Consider the following 17,211-nt stretch of genomic DNA (forward strand, 5'->3'; position numbering starts at 1 on the left):
CATTGACCAATTAGTACTGTGTCACACAATTTCCCTGTGCAATTACGTTCTACCCTCTCTCCTCTCTAGACTCTATTTGTGGGATTAGAGTGGTGGTTATGTTGTAGTTAATGAGAACTTATAAAGGTAATCCTTAAGGAACATACTAAAATTCTCTTACAAGAAGTATCATGTTCATTAACTTTTGCATGTAAGATCTTACATCTCTATAAACGGGTAATGTATCGAGTAATTTATATACATATAGGCATACTCTAAAGGGATTGATCATGATCATATAAGGTAATACAGTTTGATTCAAACATTAAGTTAGCCATATTCATGTTCAGCGATGCCTCCACTAAAATCTTGAGAAGTCTTTTAGTTCATCTCAAAGAACACAAATAGGCCACACGCGCAAGCACACATCCCCATAAGAAGATAGAAATGTACACTGTCTCAAATCTTAACTGACACCAGTCAAGTACCTTGATAGATTACAGCTACTACTATGCCTTAGTCCCAAATAGGTTGGGGCAGGCTATATGAATCCTCACTGCTTCATTTCAGTTCAACTCATGTAATCATCATACCAAGTACGTACCTTGATAGATTACCTTCATATTTTGGGATTGCTGCAAACTGAAGCACTAAGCTTAGAAGGCCTCTCAGGTTTCTAATTGTCATTGATTCCTTTTCTCTTCACACTGCAAGGGAAGGAGGAGTTGGAATGGATGGCTAATTACCGAAACATCAAAAACATTTCCTTTCTTATTGATATAGCTAACCAAGAAATCAACTTTGCAATCAGATACAAGATTGTTGTGACATTTTGTCTAATACATCCCTTTTAAGCATGAGAAATCTCACAAGACTACCCTATGCTTGTGCCGCCGCTCACTTCCTTTTATTTACTATTCAACCTGTCTTGTCCCAAAAGAGAACTAAAAGCAAGTCAATTGGAAGGGTGGAAAAGAATTGTCAACAAAGATCTTATATATAAACCTAATTACATAGGCCATTGCTCTTAATTGGCACTATATTTTTCAAACTCATTGTGCAAAGAATCAAAATAGGGATGGAGATGTTGAACTGCTTCAACGTACAAAGGTGTCTGCATCTCAATCAAGCGCGATACCTGCATTAAAAGGATGTTCCATTCAACACAATATCTTCGTCGTGTATGAAGAAAAGCATTAGTAATTAACAGATGTACCATACATTACAAAAGTCAGAAACTGTCAATGAATAGTATAGTTGTCTAAAGGTCTGACTTTGGTGTTTTACTTAGACTTTTGTGCTACTTCAGTTCCAATTATTCTGTTTTATGTGAGTTACCACGCAAACCAAACCAAACCAAAGTGTAATCAGTTCAATTTTTTTTCTTCCAGTTTAGTTCTGCGTTTTCTCACTTCGGATCTATCATAAGCTTTTACTTACTTTTTGGACTCTGTTTAGGCCTCTCTATTTGGTATGGTAGACTGTTGTATCAGCTTTTCTTTCAAACTGTTAAAATGTAAAGAGGAATGCAAAACTAAGAAAAAGATTAAAAGAGATGTCAAATGGAGTTATTTGCAACTTGAAAATGCCTATGACAAGTGTAACAGGTTGCTGGTTTTTAAACTGAGTCAAAGTTTCTATTGTTCATGGCTTCATGATACTGTTCTTTTTGTGATTATGCGAAGAGCTCTGTTAATCCTCACCCTTCTAAATGTCTTTAAGGTTGTTTGTGGCTTGAAAACAAACAGGAGCTGCCACCAACCTAAGGGTCACAACTCACAATAATAGTCATAGGGTTCAATTGCAAGTGGCAATATCACAATTTGCCATTTTCTTGTTTGGAGTTTCCTTAGGGAGTAAACCTTTTCCTATAACTTGTGGAACCATGTGCTGAAGAGGACTTCCATGAGGCTTGCTAGCTAGTTGGATTCACTTTGGGGGTTCGAATTACTCTTAATACCACAAGGCTTGGTAAATGGACTCTCCCAAAGGTCTCTCAAGACTCTCACTAAATCTTGTCTTTAAAACACTAACCTTCATTATTACTCTGTTTGAAATCCATAGAAAATAGCAGAGAAGATTGAGATGAGTCCTCTACTCAGACCGAGAGGTATTAACAGAGGTTGGAGGAGCATTTGAAGATTTGGGAGCTAGTTTGTTGTTCAAAGGGGTCTGGGTAATCTAAAGTTCAAATATCTTCCTTCACTTGTGAAGTGGCGGCGGAAATTTTTCAAGATACCAATACCCTTTGTTAGGTGCACTTTCACAACCTCCACATTTCCTTTCCAACTTTCCTCTTCCCTTCTTTGCTACTAAAAAATTACTGATATGACAAGATAAAGCAATTACCAGGCCTTGATATTAACACAGATAATAGCTTGAATCCCCTATAGACAATGAAGAGATGAAATAATAGTACCACAGATCGCAGTTTTAATGCTTTCAGCATCGATAAGAAAGCCAAAGTAGTAAATGAAAAAAAAAAACCATATGCCAATAAGCAACCAACACTATCGAGTGATAGTTATCAACTTATTTATTTTTCCTTTTGACTAAGTAAAATGATGATGCACCCAAGGCTGAAAATCCAACTAAGACGAAATTCACAAGGAGAAATCCAGGAAGTTTCAGGGTTAAGAGATTTTCAATATTTGTTAAACCCGAGAGCTTTTCCAATATCGAACGGTGGAAAACATTTTTCGAGTTCTATTTCCTCAACGTCAAGCGTTCAACCCTATCCCCTTTCCCCGAGGTGAGCCCATAGCTAAATAAACTGAGACGAAGAAAACAGAGGCATAACAATGAAAATCACTTACAGCTCGTCGAAATGCGAACATCTCCTCTTGACCAGATAGCATGGTAGTAATGCCAGATGGAGCACCTCCTGAACTAACATTGCCTTCAGCTAAAACATCTCGCCGGAGCTTTGTACCTTCTATCTCTGTCTCAAATTGGAAGCTGTACAAATAGCACACTGGCATCAATTGATTTCACTCCTTTTACTAAATCTCAAAGTTTGTTCTTGTAATGGAACTTACCCTAGGTAACTGCTTTTTAGTTTTTAGTGTTTAGTGTTGGTACATCCACACTTGTGTGTCAGGTAACACAACAGCCTAGATTGTTACTAGAAAATTAACTCATAGATGGAGAGATACTTAACAGTTGTAGCTTCCATGCAATCTAAAGCACATTATATAAATCTTTACTTTCAGAGAGATTTTTCTCAATTTGATGAACATTATCTAGGAGATATTAGTTCTCACTGCAACAGAACGACCATTCAATCTAGTGATGCAAAAGAACACATAAAAAAGGTATACAAAACAAAAAAAAATTGGACACCATCTTAGTAGACCAGAAAACTTAAAGAGTGTACAACAATATAACACACTTACCTTTCCAAATCAAAAAGTGTTCCTTCTGCTGTTCCTTGAAATAGATCCTCTACTGAAGTCTCAGCAGAGCAATATAGGCAACAATGATGATTGTATAATTCATCAATGAGGGTGATAAACCTTCGCGCCTGAGAAGTAGAAATATTGTAACCAGCAGCAACATATAAAATAACGCAATAACATAGAAGCATGAAAGCAGGACTAAGATCTTAAAAAGTAGTGCATATGAATATAAATCTAAAATATGTTAACAGGCGTAAAACATAGATCTCAAATGCTGAGAACAGAACAGACAAAGAAGAGAAGTAAAATGCATTACATATTCCCATAGCTAACAGGCATTAAACTAATCCCCTATCCATCTACATCGTCCACACGACCTACCACCTCTCTCCATCCTTTGAAACAGGGAGATTTCAAGAAAATACAGGGAACCAAGGTATCACACAACTAGGAAACTCGAGCAAAATCATCCCCCCCCCCCCCCCCCACAGCCACCCATTTTCATGTTTTACTTGTAATGTCGAAAAATAAACATGATATTCACCCAACCCTTGACCAAACCAAGGTATCACACAACTAGGGAACTCAAGCAAAATCATGCCCCCCACAGCCACCCTTTTTCATGCTATACTTGTAATGTCAAAATAAACATGACATTCACCCTACCCTTGACCATATTCTTCTTTTTCGTGTTCTGCCTTGATGTTTGTTAGGTGTGGTGGTTGTCCAATGTATAGCACGGGTTGGGAATCCGAACTTTTGAACACAAGTCTTAGACCACCTCAATCACTTAGTCTGCCAAAAATTTGACTAACTATTTGAACCTTTAGAGCCTAAGTAGTGTAACGGGGATCAAGACGGTGTTAACAAGACAGGATTGAGTAAGCTATTTAACATAATTAAATCCAAATTCCAAGCTGAATTCTGAGACACAAAGTGTACAACGTTATGTATGCATCTTTCAACAATGAAAACAAAAAGGAGCTACTAAAGGGATAAATGGGAAGAGATGAATCCAATCTACAGAAGGCTGAATAAGACTGTTAAACAGCACGGAAACCATGCCTCAAAAAGTCAAAACAAATTGATTGAATTTGAAAAAACAAGAAACATCTCAGACATGTCAAGGCCAAAAGCAATTATTTTCCCTTCAATATGAACCCTGAAAACAAGAAATCCACATATCCAGTAAATACGGAGGCAAGATCTTATGGCTTAGTTTAAAGATACAGTGGAACTACTTAGTGATAGCAGTCCTTTGTGCTAGTATTAGTAATATTAGCAGGCTATCAACATACAAGCAGCAGAATCTGTAAGTCAAAGCTTAATTTGTTTTATATCAGTTAGCATATGTAGTAAGGAATGTTGATGATGGTACCTTGTCACGGATACGCATGCTCATAATAGGAATATCAGAAATGAAAACAGTGTGATAGTTTTTAGCCACTGCAATGTAGTCTGCTGCTCCAAGCTGAAATGTCCACAATTAGATTAAATAAGACAGCATTCTGTGTGAGGTCAAAGTTAAAGATACAGTCTTGTTCTTGTTCCTATTAGATCGACGATCAGGTGAAAAAACTGCGAACACTGCAATATGAAATACAAATTAAAGTTCAAGCTGAGTACTCTCATACTTCATCTTAATTTAAATTACATTTGAGCTAAGACATCACTGAACTTCTATTTATTGCGCCTCTTTTTGTTTTCTCTATAGTTCTAGCTTTGGTGAACTTCAGTTTGAATGGAACTACACGAAGACCATCAGAGCATATGAAACCAAACTGTCAGAATTCCAACTAGCCAACTATAGACATAATTAGAGGTTAAGCAAGTACTATCCAAACCAGAAATAGCAACAAGACTATCAACCTAATACCTGAAAAAAGACATGCCAAAAGTCTCGAGAAATGAAATGACAAGTTCTACAGTCGGCAACATCAAGTACAGCAGTACAGATAGTTCATCTCATCCTTTATTTTTTTGTAACAGCATCTAATTTGATTAAAATCCGGCTTCTTCTGTACCTATTCTCTTAATTTTCTCCAGGTCATGGTATTTATTTTTGACATATGCATCAGATCATTCTCACAGTATGGTGCTTGCTTATCTATGGGTCCATGCATCAAACCGAGCTGAGAGAAGCCTAAGCTGGCTCTTGTGTATTTTCAGTTCATTCATTAGTCAAATTACTATCTTATTTTAAGATAAATTTTGAATGCAGTTAAAGAAAAAGGGAATTGAAAATTTTCTATATTATAATATCTGGAGCTTTTGAGGGAATGTAAATGTTAGGGCTGAAACAATTTTCATTGAATTTCAAGAATACCTTTAGTCACACGATTATAATTATTAATCACATTTCATATCACCACAGGCTAGGCTTAAGTTACAATATAATTAGAAGTTCATTACATTATATAAGTAGAAATTACAAGAACATTTTGATTCATAAATGATCTTTTAAAAATGGGCTACCGTGCCCACTCCTTCTTACACAACAGATTGTCATATCAAGTAGCAAACAAAATGCTATTTAGGTACTCAAATAAATGACATGAATTGACAAGTGCTTACATCTGACTGATACAAATAAGCATGTACTGACCATGATGACAAGTGGCAAAAGCACAAACAAATAGATAAGAATAAGTTTCTCATTAACAGATCTTTTTTCTCCACTATATGTAAGTCATACAGAGAAAAGAAAAGGAAAATTCTGACTGACAAGAGCATAGTACCGGCCGACCACACAGATATTCAAAGTTGAACCGTGCCACCCCATTGCAGCTCTCAGGAACTTCCAATGTTCTGATAGAAAGCAAAGGACTATCATATGACAGATAAAAGGGCTCTTTCTGACTTAAAAAATATCAAGGATTAATTAAAAATACCTTCCAAACATCACAGGAATAGTATGTGAAATGATGCTTCCTCCGGCCTGTTTACTAATTTTATTCCAGATATCCTCAAATTCTTGTTTAATGTTGCTATTTAGAGGCCAAATGTAGTGGACCTGCATTTGCATAATGGGAACAATCAATCAAAATAAAATGTATCTTAAGATCCTCAAGCATAAATAACATGCAACCGATATTTCTTAAGAACTACGATAGAGATAATCACATTAGAAATTAGACTGACAGTCAAGCAATGGATATAAGCTATGACCTTTTGTACCAATTACTACATAGTTCATTTCCATTACCATAACAATGCTCAAAAAATGATGAAAGTTAACAAAGTAAAATCATCTTGAGAAACATGACAAAGAGACATAAAGTGAATAGTAAAGGTAGATAATGAAGCAGAAGAATCGAGATTATCTCAGAATAAGCCTGGCATTTTGTGTAAATCTACATTGAGAATGCATATGACCATGTCAATTGGGAGTTTCTTCTCAGAACCTCAAGGCAGATGGGTTTTTGGGAGAAGTGGAGAAAGTGGGTGAAATTTTGTATCTCTGCTGTTAAATTTTCTGCTCTTATTAATGGAGCACCTGAAGGGCTTTTTAATGCTCATAGAGGGATCAGACAAAGAGACCCTCTGTCCCCTTTCCTCTTTATTAGCTAGTTGGAGGCAATTTAGTATTCTGGACGAACAAGAAACAAAGAGTGGTTGTGAAGCTGAATTTTGAGCCATGACAATTGCAACTTGTAAACTTACATGGATTAAACAACTATTGAAAGAAATGATGTTTTGAGATACCACTCAGACGGAACTCGTATGTGATAATCAGGTTGCACTTAATGTTGTTTCAAATTCAGTGTCAGTGTGAGGACCAATCACATAATCAGTAAAATATTAGTCTCTCCAAGTAATTCGTAACATTCAAAGTTATATTAGATCTATCTAAATCGTTCGGCCTTCTTTTACTAGATTTGGCATTGGTTACACTAAGCCTGTCCATGTTTCTTCTCAAAAGTCCTATTTCCCCCACCCTTGGAGAGATGTAGCTTCTTAACCACAGGAGAGAGGCCTGCTTTTACTGCTTACAATGGGATTTAACTATCACATTATACAGGAGTGAGGAGACAAGGTGTGTATATGAGCACATATTGAGATAGTTTATCAGTGAATAGAAACAAGTAAAATTTCCTTAAAATCTTGCCTGGTCTATAGATCTCTGAGCAATGAGGCGGCGATAATCAACTTCACTGCCAATTAGAACAGTTTCACAATGCTCCTCAAGTTTTTTTAGTAGCTTTTGAAAGATCTCCTTTTGCATGCCATCCTGAATAACAAAGAAATGTCACAATAAATACTTGATCAGAAAAAAAAAATGTCACAGACAAACGTAACAATGTTTCAAGCACATTAAATCAGAGATTTCCATTTTATTCATCTTCCAAATCTAAACTTGCAACAAAAATCAAGCCAGTTGAGTATGGAAAATGCAAATGGAATACTCTTTAAGAATGAAAAAGAATAATGCATTGATTTTCCAGAAGTAAATGCACCTGGTTTAAGTCCGTTGGTGCACGATTACTGGTTGCCACCAGAACAGTTCCAGTACTCAACAACCTGCTGAGAATTCCAGATAATGCCACAATTGCAAAAACATCAACTGTCTGTCACCAGAAAAAAAGAGGCAATCTTCAGTCAGATTCACTTCATAACATACCCCAGCATAAACAGGTTGCTACAAGTTTTTGAGAGTTGTAATTCCACAACACAAATAGAGAGAAGACGGAGACAACTCGAGCAAATAATAGCAGACTTCCACATATACTGGATGGTGTACTTATAACAATAAAATTAAACAGATTGAATGAGGCAATATATAATACTGAAGCTGAATTAACAGTAGATAATTTCTAATCATTTTCTTTGGATCCACTGTGTCTGATGAATTCATAAAGCCAGGTCCTGAAGACGTGAAGTTGGCAAAACCTAGTCCACTTCTCGTACTTAAGTTCAGTAACAATATACTGTGTGGTGGTATGGTTAGAAAAGTTCCTGTAAAAAAAGTCTAACTGTATTTACCTGTACTTCATCAAAGCAAAGGATGCTAGCACCTCTCCTACGATCTGCCTGGTTAACAAGAAACTTGTCAGCTACGTCCAGAAGAATGTTTTTCATCTGCACCTCTTGCTTATATCTTTCTTCAGCAGCTATCCATTCTTTAACTTTTGAATCAAAAGGAAGATTCATGACCCAACCAGAAATACTTGACTGCAGAGACTTTTGTTCCATCTGACTCTTCCAAATTTTATGCATATGTTCATTAATTTTAAGCATAGCCTGCCAATTGTAACATCTGGAATAAATCAGAAGAGAGCAGATGACAAATATTGTGACCACAGAGCAGATTGATAGGATTGTTTGACCATTTCAAGTATTGAAATGCATGACATAGGCAGATTAACATTATAGTATAGAAAAACCTACAGATAATGCTTTGGTCATTTAATAGACATATTTCAAAGTTCAAACATGTTATACAGATTTCAATCCTTATGTTTCTAGGGAAAAAAAAGAGAACTTGACAAACTACTCGAGAATAATCAGATATTAGGCCAGACGATTCTTTTCTTCAGGACCCATACTAGTGTTAGCAAATTTGTTTGTACGCCAGACCCACCTCGTGCCAGCAACAAAGACTGACAAAAGCAATATTTTTCACGACTATTAAGATAACTTCACTACAGAAGAAAAATGGTGGAATAGGAACAGAAGATATAAACAAACCCAGTAGCCCATTCAGGTGCCAAGAGGGTTTTAACATTTTGCGCATCAACTCCAATATGCTTTGCCTCATATAACATGGAATTCTTACTCATTTATCCTTCGTAGACAAATGTATTTTGATTGCTGATTATTATTGCACCATTTCATAAAAAGATCTAGGAGATTTTCCTATTAAGCTACTACCTGTTATCAGCTTCAGACAACTACCTGTTATTTTCTTTCCGTATCAAATTTATGTCGGTCAACCAGTTATCTCTCTACATGCTAAAATAATATCGGATACCACATGTCATCTACTTGTGGAGTTGTGGTTTTTGGGCAGACAGTCTCGCATTGCAAATTGTCATGTTTGACCTGTGACATTTTGCTTTTAAGCACAATTGTGAGGAAGTGCAATTCAGGATAAGACAGACTAAATTGTTTCAGGAAATCGAGATGATTTTTGTCATGCATATGTAGAACCTGACTAGTATTGGAATGAAATGGGTCCTAAGAGCGTGGAAAGGATATATAGGGCTTATAGCTGACCCCAACTAGTTTGATTAATTGATTGATTGATTGATGTGTAGAATGTTATAAATCAAGTTAAAATATAAGGCCCAAACAAGCACTCACCTCGTGAAAGTGAAACCTTCTTCGATGTTTAACAATTCCTTCACTGGCCTTATAAAACATATCCATAAGCATTGTCTTCCCTACATGAAGTCCAATATATAGTCAGATTTTGTTTATGTCTGTGAGTGAAGCATGGCTGATACTGATCGTTAATAGAAGCTAATAAAAGAAAATTTTCATCATCATAGAAAATAAGGATGAGATGAATTTGTACAGCATGTTTGAACAACCATGCAACATAAACAGACAAGAAGCAATTGTACCACTCCCAACATTGCCATATAGATATAGTCCTTTGGGGCTGGAGGAGCAGCAGGACGTCGACCGACTTGTGAGTCTAACTTCTTCTCACGATTGAGATAGGAAACCCATTTCCCGACTCCTTCTTCCACATCTTCAGGTTTCCTGAGCCAAAAAGAAAATGACAATTAAATTACTGGCGGTGAAGAAGAAGCAACTGAATTTATACTTTATACTAATGTCAGTGATATCTCTTCTTGAGAAAAGAGAATGTGATAAACCAAAACAATCAACACATTCAAAGTATCAAGAAGGTAAGACCACCCTATCCCTTCAATTCCTGATCTCTTTGAGAACCAAAACAATGTCTCTCACTTTGTTTAGAAAAAAACAAACATATTTATTTGAAGTAAAGAAACTCTGACCAACAAAAACTGTTGCACAGAAAGCATTTTCATAAGAATGTCGAAAAATGTACACTCACCGAGACATCCATCTTTGGAAAATATTGCGAGATTTGTTTATTGGTTTAAATGCACCATGTTGTTTGGCCTCAGCTTCCTCCATAAGAAGCTTACGCCTCCGACTTTCCCTATTATCTTCCCATTGTGCAAGTTTTGCCTAAAAGCATGGAAATTAAAAATAAAGTCTTCGGAACAACATTGAATAGATTACTTCAATAAAAGTTCATCATCACAATATAAAACTCTCACATGATATTCCCCCATATCCTTTTCATATTGCTCCAACCTTCCAAGAAGATTTTCTAGTTCAGTAGCAACTTTTTCTTGGTAAGGATCATGCTGCAGCTTTCCCTGTTCAACAAGACTCCTGTAATGTGCAAGAAGTCCTGAAGAAAGAGCAGCATTACTTTGCAACAAGCTTATAAAACAAAGAAAGATTAAAGTAACCTGCCAAATGGGTACACAGTTTTTTCTATTTATTGATGTATTCGTTAATTATCAACATGGCACATAGTTCAGACTCAATTTTTCACTCTCTCATTATGAGTACGTGTAATTACTAATTAGATGAATCTTGCTTCGAATATAATAGTTTCTATGAGTAAAACTCAAGTAAAAGAACCAACTATAGACTTGACTGAAATATTTCAACAGGAAAATATAGTATAAAAATCTTTTATCAGCAAGAACATAAATGTCCTAGATTTTTCTGATCATTTATTAGGCAATATGAATGATCTACGCACAAAATGTTTATAGACATTTCACATGCTGAGTAAAAACTACAAGAACTACATCGCAGTCCAAACAAGTTGGGGTTGGCTATCCTCACTGGCCATGTTTCTCCAATTCAAATTCATCTCAGGCCAGCATTATACAAAATAAAAATAAAAAGTACTAGAAGTTCTATATATCTTTTACTGGCATAAAAATCTGTATTAGGCTAAAAAACTCCTAGAATGCACAGAATCTAAAGTAAACAAACTTACATGACAAAAACACATTCATAACCAATTGGCATTGCCTACATAGATCTTTTTCTTCCATTGTGCCTAGATAATAGGTTTTTAGAGACGACTTCCTTCTATGTAATTCTAGGCCTACTTCATCCCTTTTAATACCTTCACTCATCACAGTATCACACCTATGGACCAATGCATCTGGAGGTCGACACATGACATGACCAAACCATCTCAAGCGACCTTCTTTCATTTTATCCTCAATGTGTGCTACTTGCACCTTTTGAAGAATATGATTATATTTCATAACATTTGTTGGTCTTATAATAGGTCCATAGAACTTACCTTTCACTTTTCTATGCATCCTTCTATCACATAACACCAGTAGCACTTCTCCATTTAAACCATCCGATTTTGATACTATGTATAACATCTTCATCTATCATTCCATTCTCCTAGAACAACCAGACTAGATATTTGAATCGTTTGCATTTAGGAATCACAACCCCTTATAATCTCACATCAGTGAGTTTCAGTCGTTAAGTGAAACACCAATGCCTCCTTTGTCTTTCTATAACATATAATGGACACTCTGTTACCTATTCATCAATTTAAATGGGACACAGCTAAACAGATACATAATTTCAGAGTTGACTGCATACACTTTGACTAAACAAGTGTGGAGCAGAAGCTTACGGAAGCAGCAGATCTAAACACACCCAAATTGTGTTATTTCTTATGCAGAATAAAATTTAAAATTTTTCAACTTTCTCGAGCATTGCACCCCACAATCACAGTGTTCTAAGTATTCACCACTTATGGCTGTGGCAAGGTATGATAAAGAGGGGAAAGAGAAAAGGAAGACGCAATGGGGATCAACCATGAAAGTTGCCTTGTCCACATAAAGAATTGAGCCTTCTGCTAGCGCCATCTATGATAAGCCTCACATCTATGGCCGTGATGAGTCACACTTTCAAGAATATACATAGTGGCACTAAACTAGCCTAATCTCGATGAGAAGAAAATGGCAATTGGCTACGAATTTAGCAAGTGAATTCCCCCCTTACACCCTAAATTTTACGGATTTACCTTCTCCCAGCTCTAGCTCAATTTGATAGAAAGTGAAGATTACTCACATCAGATTGACGAACAACTAATGGAATTCATTTAACTACGTAAATAATTCCACAACAAACTCTCTTAATTAGAAAATCTTATCGTCCCCCCATATACTTTGTCTAAGTCATATAATTGGGGTTACAATCACACACTTTACACTTGATTCCAGTTTTCATCAGAACCTATTAATCATCAAGACTTTTGTAAACACAGACACCTGAATTCATAGCTTATTTCGCTAGAAACCAGAGGGGAAAACCCCGAAACTCAGATAAAATTCGATAATCAGTCGAACTCCTAGAAGAAAAACGCATAAAAGAGCAACCTTTCCTATGTAATCAATCACATTTAAAAAGGTGCAAGAGACAATAATGAGGGGACTAACCATGATTCTTGGAGGGAGAAGAGCAAATATTGCTGTAAAAACAAAGAGCATTATGATGATTATTGCTGCTGCGGAATTTTGAGGATCTATGAGCGAATCCAATAGAAAGAAAAACAGAAAGTTTTCTCATTTCACAACCCCTTTTGCCGATAGTTGTTTGTTCAGGATCAACAGAGAAAAATGGGGTTCGGTTCGTTACAAAATTGCGCCAATTTGTTGAAGAAGAAAGAAAGTGACAGACGTGGCCATACAAGGGTCCAGTCGTTTTTGTCTTCGCATTGTGTCTTCGATTCAATTAATCAAATGGCTAGTTTGCTACGCAAACTAATCTTATTACCAATACCGCTGGTGGTGGCATGGGATTGTTCGCTTAATATGTTCGAGTTTTGGGAATGACTTTTTTTGTGTGTGGCATAAATTCAAATTTAATGAAATTTTAATTTTGATTTAGTCTAATTTCAATGCTATTATCGAATAAAAAAACCTTAAAGAGAAGAAGAGGAGTCTTCATAAATAGTTATAGTACTTTGTATCATAATTATGAATAGTAATACTTTGCCTAATTATGAAAGAGGTAAATAACTTATATTTCGGTATAACCTTTATCTCAATTAAAACTATGCATATACATAATCACCTCTTTCTCTCTCCTAAATCTTGCTCAATTTTCTTTTCTCTCTCCCAATCTAATACATTAATATAATGTTAACTTTGAATGAAATATATAGATACACATTGTATCATAATAGTACGAAGTTCCTACTCAAGATTTTGGATATCATAATCAAAATTAGCCAAAGTAATTTCATCTTTTTTAGGTACTCATATGTACATAACTAATAGGTCCATATCTTATTTCTTACAAAATAATGTGCATATTAGTGCTTCTTCACATGTCTTAGAATGAAATTCGTGTATATATAAAAACTATACGAAAAGTATTAGACCTAATGATTCGAAATATTTTTTGGACAATGAAAGTAGAATGGATTAGCGTTTGTCGCCATTGATGGCATCAACAAGATGCGGCATTTACCCTCAAAATCAAAGCTATTCCGTTCACTTCACACATCACTATCACTATCACTCACCAGCAAGAACCGAGCAGCAGAGCAGAATTGCTTATCTCTCCTCCAGCTCTGCGATTCTCTGCCTAAACTCCTTCAACTCCAATCACATATCTTCAAATTAGGCCTACAAAGTAACCCCCTTGTGCTCACAAAATTCACTTCCATTTCCTCTGAACTTAACGCTATTGCCCACGCTTCATCATTCATCTTTTCCCCATATGTTGAAACCCATTACTTTGATACCTTTCTTTTCAACACCATTATCAGAAGTTACGCTGTAACTAGTGGTTTTAAGGATAATGCTTTGTGTTTGTATGGCAAAATGTTAAGTTATGGTATTTGGCCTAATAAGTTTACCTACCCTTTTGTGCTTAAGGCTTGTGCTGGGATTGGTGAGTTGAAATTAGGCCAGACTGTTCATGGGTCAGTGGTGAAACTTGGGTTTGATGATGATTCTCATGTTTTGAATACTATGGTTCATATGTATTGTTGTTGTGATGGTGGGGTTGAGTATGGGCGGAAGGTGTTTGATGAAATGCGTAACTGGGATTCAGTAGGGTGGAGTGCGATGATAGGTGGTTATGTGAGATGGGGTTTGTCTAGTGAGGCTGTAGGGTTGTTTAGAGAAATGCAGGTTGTTGGGGTAGAACCTGATGAAGTTACGATGGTTTGTTTGTTGTCTGCGTGTATAGATTTGGGTGCGCTTGAGCTAGGGAAGTGGCTCGAGGCATATATCCAGAGGGAGAATGTTCCAAAGAGTGCTGTTCTTTGGAATGCTTTAATTGATATGTTTGCAAAATGTGGTGATGTTGATAAAGCTCTGAGTTTGTTCAGGAGCATGAGTCAAAGGAATATTGTTTCTTGGACTTCAGTTATAGATGGTATGGCGATGCATGGCCGGGGAACTGAGGCTGTTTCTTTATTTGAGGAGATGAAGAAAGATGGGGTTGTACCTGATGATGTTTCCTTTATTGGGTTACTTACTGCTTGTAGCCATTCGGCTTTAGTCGAACAAGGTAAGGGCTACTTTTATTCTATGACAAAGGAATTTGGGATTTCACCTAAGATAGAACACTACGGATGCATGGTTGATCTGTTATGTAGAGCTGGACATGTGCAAGAAGCATTGGATTTTGTTCAGAGAATGCCCATTAAGCCAAATCCAGTAATTTGGAGAACACTTATTAATGCTTGCCGTGCTCATGGTGAGCTGACGATTGGTGAAAAAATAACAAAAGAGCTGATAAAATATGAGCCTATGCATGACTCTAATTACGTAATGCTTTCTAACATTTATGCAAAAATGTTTTCTTGGGAGAAGAAGACCATGATTAGGGAAGTTATGGCGAAGAAGGGAATGAGAAAGGTTCCAGGGAGCACTATGATTGAACTATACAACGAAATCTATGAATTTGTGTCAGGAGATAAAAGTCATAGTGAGTACAAAATTATTCATCAGATGGTGGATGATATTGGAAAGGAGATTAGAAAAGCTGGATTTGTTGCTTCAACATCAGAAGTGTTACTTGATATCGATGAAGAAGATAAAGAAGGCGCTGTAAATAGGCATAGTGAAAAGCTTGCTATTGCATTTGCCCTTATGAAGACACCTCCTGGAACTCCTATCCGAATAGTGAAAAACTTACGAGTCTGTGAAGATTGCCACTCTGCAACTAAATTCATCTCGAAGACTTACAAGCGAGAAATATTGGTCAGGGACAGAAACCGATTTCACCGTTTCATAGATGGGGTTTGCTCATGCAAAGATTTCTGGTAGCTTAATGTGCATGATGTTGTAACCAATATCAGTCATGGCAACCAGGAGTGTCTTTTCATGAGCATTGTCAGCTGAACGGCTAATCCAATATGTATGGTCTTCTTGCGTAAACAATGGAACTAAAAGTATGATGCTACAAAAGGATATTCATTTTTTGGACGGTCTTCTTGATTTTCTGAGTTTCTTTTGTATCTTTGTCTCTCTGTGGAGGCATTGTTTCGTTGGAGACGTTGTAATCATGGCATCATTGGCTTCCTTAAACATCGTCACGAAGGCAGGTATACTCAATTGGTTGTCTTTGACTGGTAGATGACATTAATACTGAACAAAGGTGATGGATGCATGAGGCTTCTACAATTGACAAACAAAACTAGTGCTCATAATAATAGTTGGAGAATATGCGTGAAGATGCTTTGAGAAGGGAAGCCTTTTAGCAACTGTAAGAGTTGTCCCCGTGTGACCAAGATGTCATGAGTTCAAGTCATGGAAACAACCTCTTGGATTACATATAATGGATCAAATATGGTCTGGCCCTTCATTGGAGACTGCATATAGCCAGAGCTTTGTGCTAGTGCGCGAATTTTTCATCTCCAAGGAAAGATATATTTTGCTAAAAAAAAAAAGCATACCGTTGGTTATTGATTATTCACTCTGCTGACAAGAGAGAGTTGATCGAATGGTAAGCTGCTTCAGCTCAAATCCTAAAGTTGTCCGCTCGAGTTACAAGGGAGCAAAAGGGCGGAAGTTCCTAGCGAAATATAATTTTCTTTAAACACTAATGTATTACAACTTCCACTAATCATTAGATTCATCCATACATGAAAATAATAATGAACAAGAAGACAAATGACTTAAAAGTAAAACAGTTTTCGCGCAGCTACTACACTCTAGCTTTTCTACCTTATCGTACCTAGTAAAATGATCTTTCACGTGAAGCATTCACTTTTTTTATTTGGGTGAAAGCTAGCGCGCAAGGCTTGCTTAATCAGATACACGAAAACAAGACATAGAGTAAACAATCCATCAATGTCACGCTGAAATGTCTTTTAACTCTTGAAAAATCATGTTCCAAACACCCACAAGAATCATAAAATGAACTAGAATTCAAAATACATAAATAGTTCATAAATAATACTCGTGACTAAGGTAGTAAATATTGGAATAAAAGTTGTATGTTTATCTAAAAGTTGGCAACATTTTAGGGCTTACAAAATTACAACTTTTATTGCAAGAATCATCACTTCAATTGCATTAAAGTGTGTTATCAGTCGGATTCCCATGAACTTATGGCGAATTTACTCAAAATTTTAACGGAGCAGCAGAGAATTATTTATGAATTTTTGAAATTCAAATACCGAAAAAAATATTAAAACGGACAAAAGTCAAAATTGCCCTTACGCACAATTTTGCCCCATGTTAATAGTTGGGATCAGTATTGCCCTCGTCGTTATGCAAATTGGTTTGATTTGCTATTGATTAAAGAAAACGGTATCAAATATCATGTTATAATTTTAATA

At 36.3% G+C, this 17,211-nt stretch overlaps 2 protein-coding genes across 2 annotated transcripts; one reads left to right on the forward strand and one right to left on the reverse strand.

Moving 5' to 3' along the window:
* Positions 1 to 721: 721 nt before the first annotated feature.
* Positions 722 to 13,019, reverse strand: LOC125824992 (uncharacterized). The gene is given in 15 exon segments (XM_049504336.1): positions 722 to 1,117; positions 2,796 to 2,937; positions 3,375 to 3,502; positions 4,756 to 4,848; positions 6,116 to 6,185; positions 6,269 to 6,390; positions 7,486 to 7,608; positions 7,835 to 7,945; positions 8,361 to 8,618; positions 9,681 to 9,760; positions 9,944 to 9,982; positions 9,985 to 10,085; positions 10,405 to 10,541; positions 10,634 to 10,770; positions 12,848 to 13,019. Coding segments are annotated over 15 exon segments (1,782 nt in total). The 5' UTR covers positions 12,978 to 13,019; the 3' UTR covers positions 722 to 1,006.
* An 819-nt stretch (positions 13,020 to 13,838) lies between these two features.
* LOC125824991 (pentatricopeptide repeat-containing protein At4g21065-like) lies at positions 13,839 to 16,080 on the forward strand. Its single transcript, XM_049504335.1, has one exon. The coding sequence runs from the start codon at positions 13,871 to 13,873 to the stop codon at positions 15,692 to 15,694; it is 1,824 nt and encodes a 607-aa protein (XP_049360292.1). The 5' UTR covers positions 13,839 to 13,870; the 3' UTR covers positions 15,695 to 16,080.
* The last annotated feature ends 1,131 nt before the right edge of the window (positions 16,081 to 17,211 follow it).

Source organism: Solanum verrucosum, unplaced genomic scaffold (assembly GCF_900185275.1).
Source record: "Solanum verrucosum unplaced genomic scaffold, falcon-dt-bn FXZP01000086.1, whole genome shotgun sequence".
Classification (NCBI taxonomy): domain Eukaryota; kingdom Viridiplantae; phylum Streptophyta; class Magnoliopsida; order Solanales; family Solanaceae; genus Solanum; species Solanum verrucosum.

What these genes read in the sequence shown, in the direction of transcription:
- LOC125824991 (XM_049504335.1), top strand. Translation starts at nt 13,871, where the DNA reads ATGCGGCATTTACCCTCAAAATCAAAGCTATTCCGTTCACTTCACACA.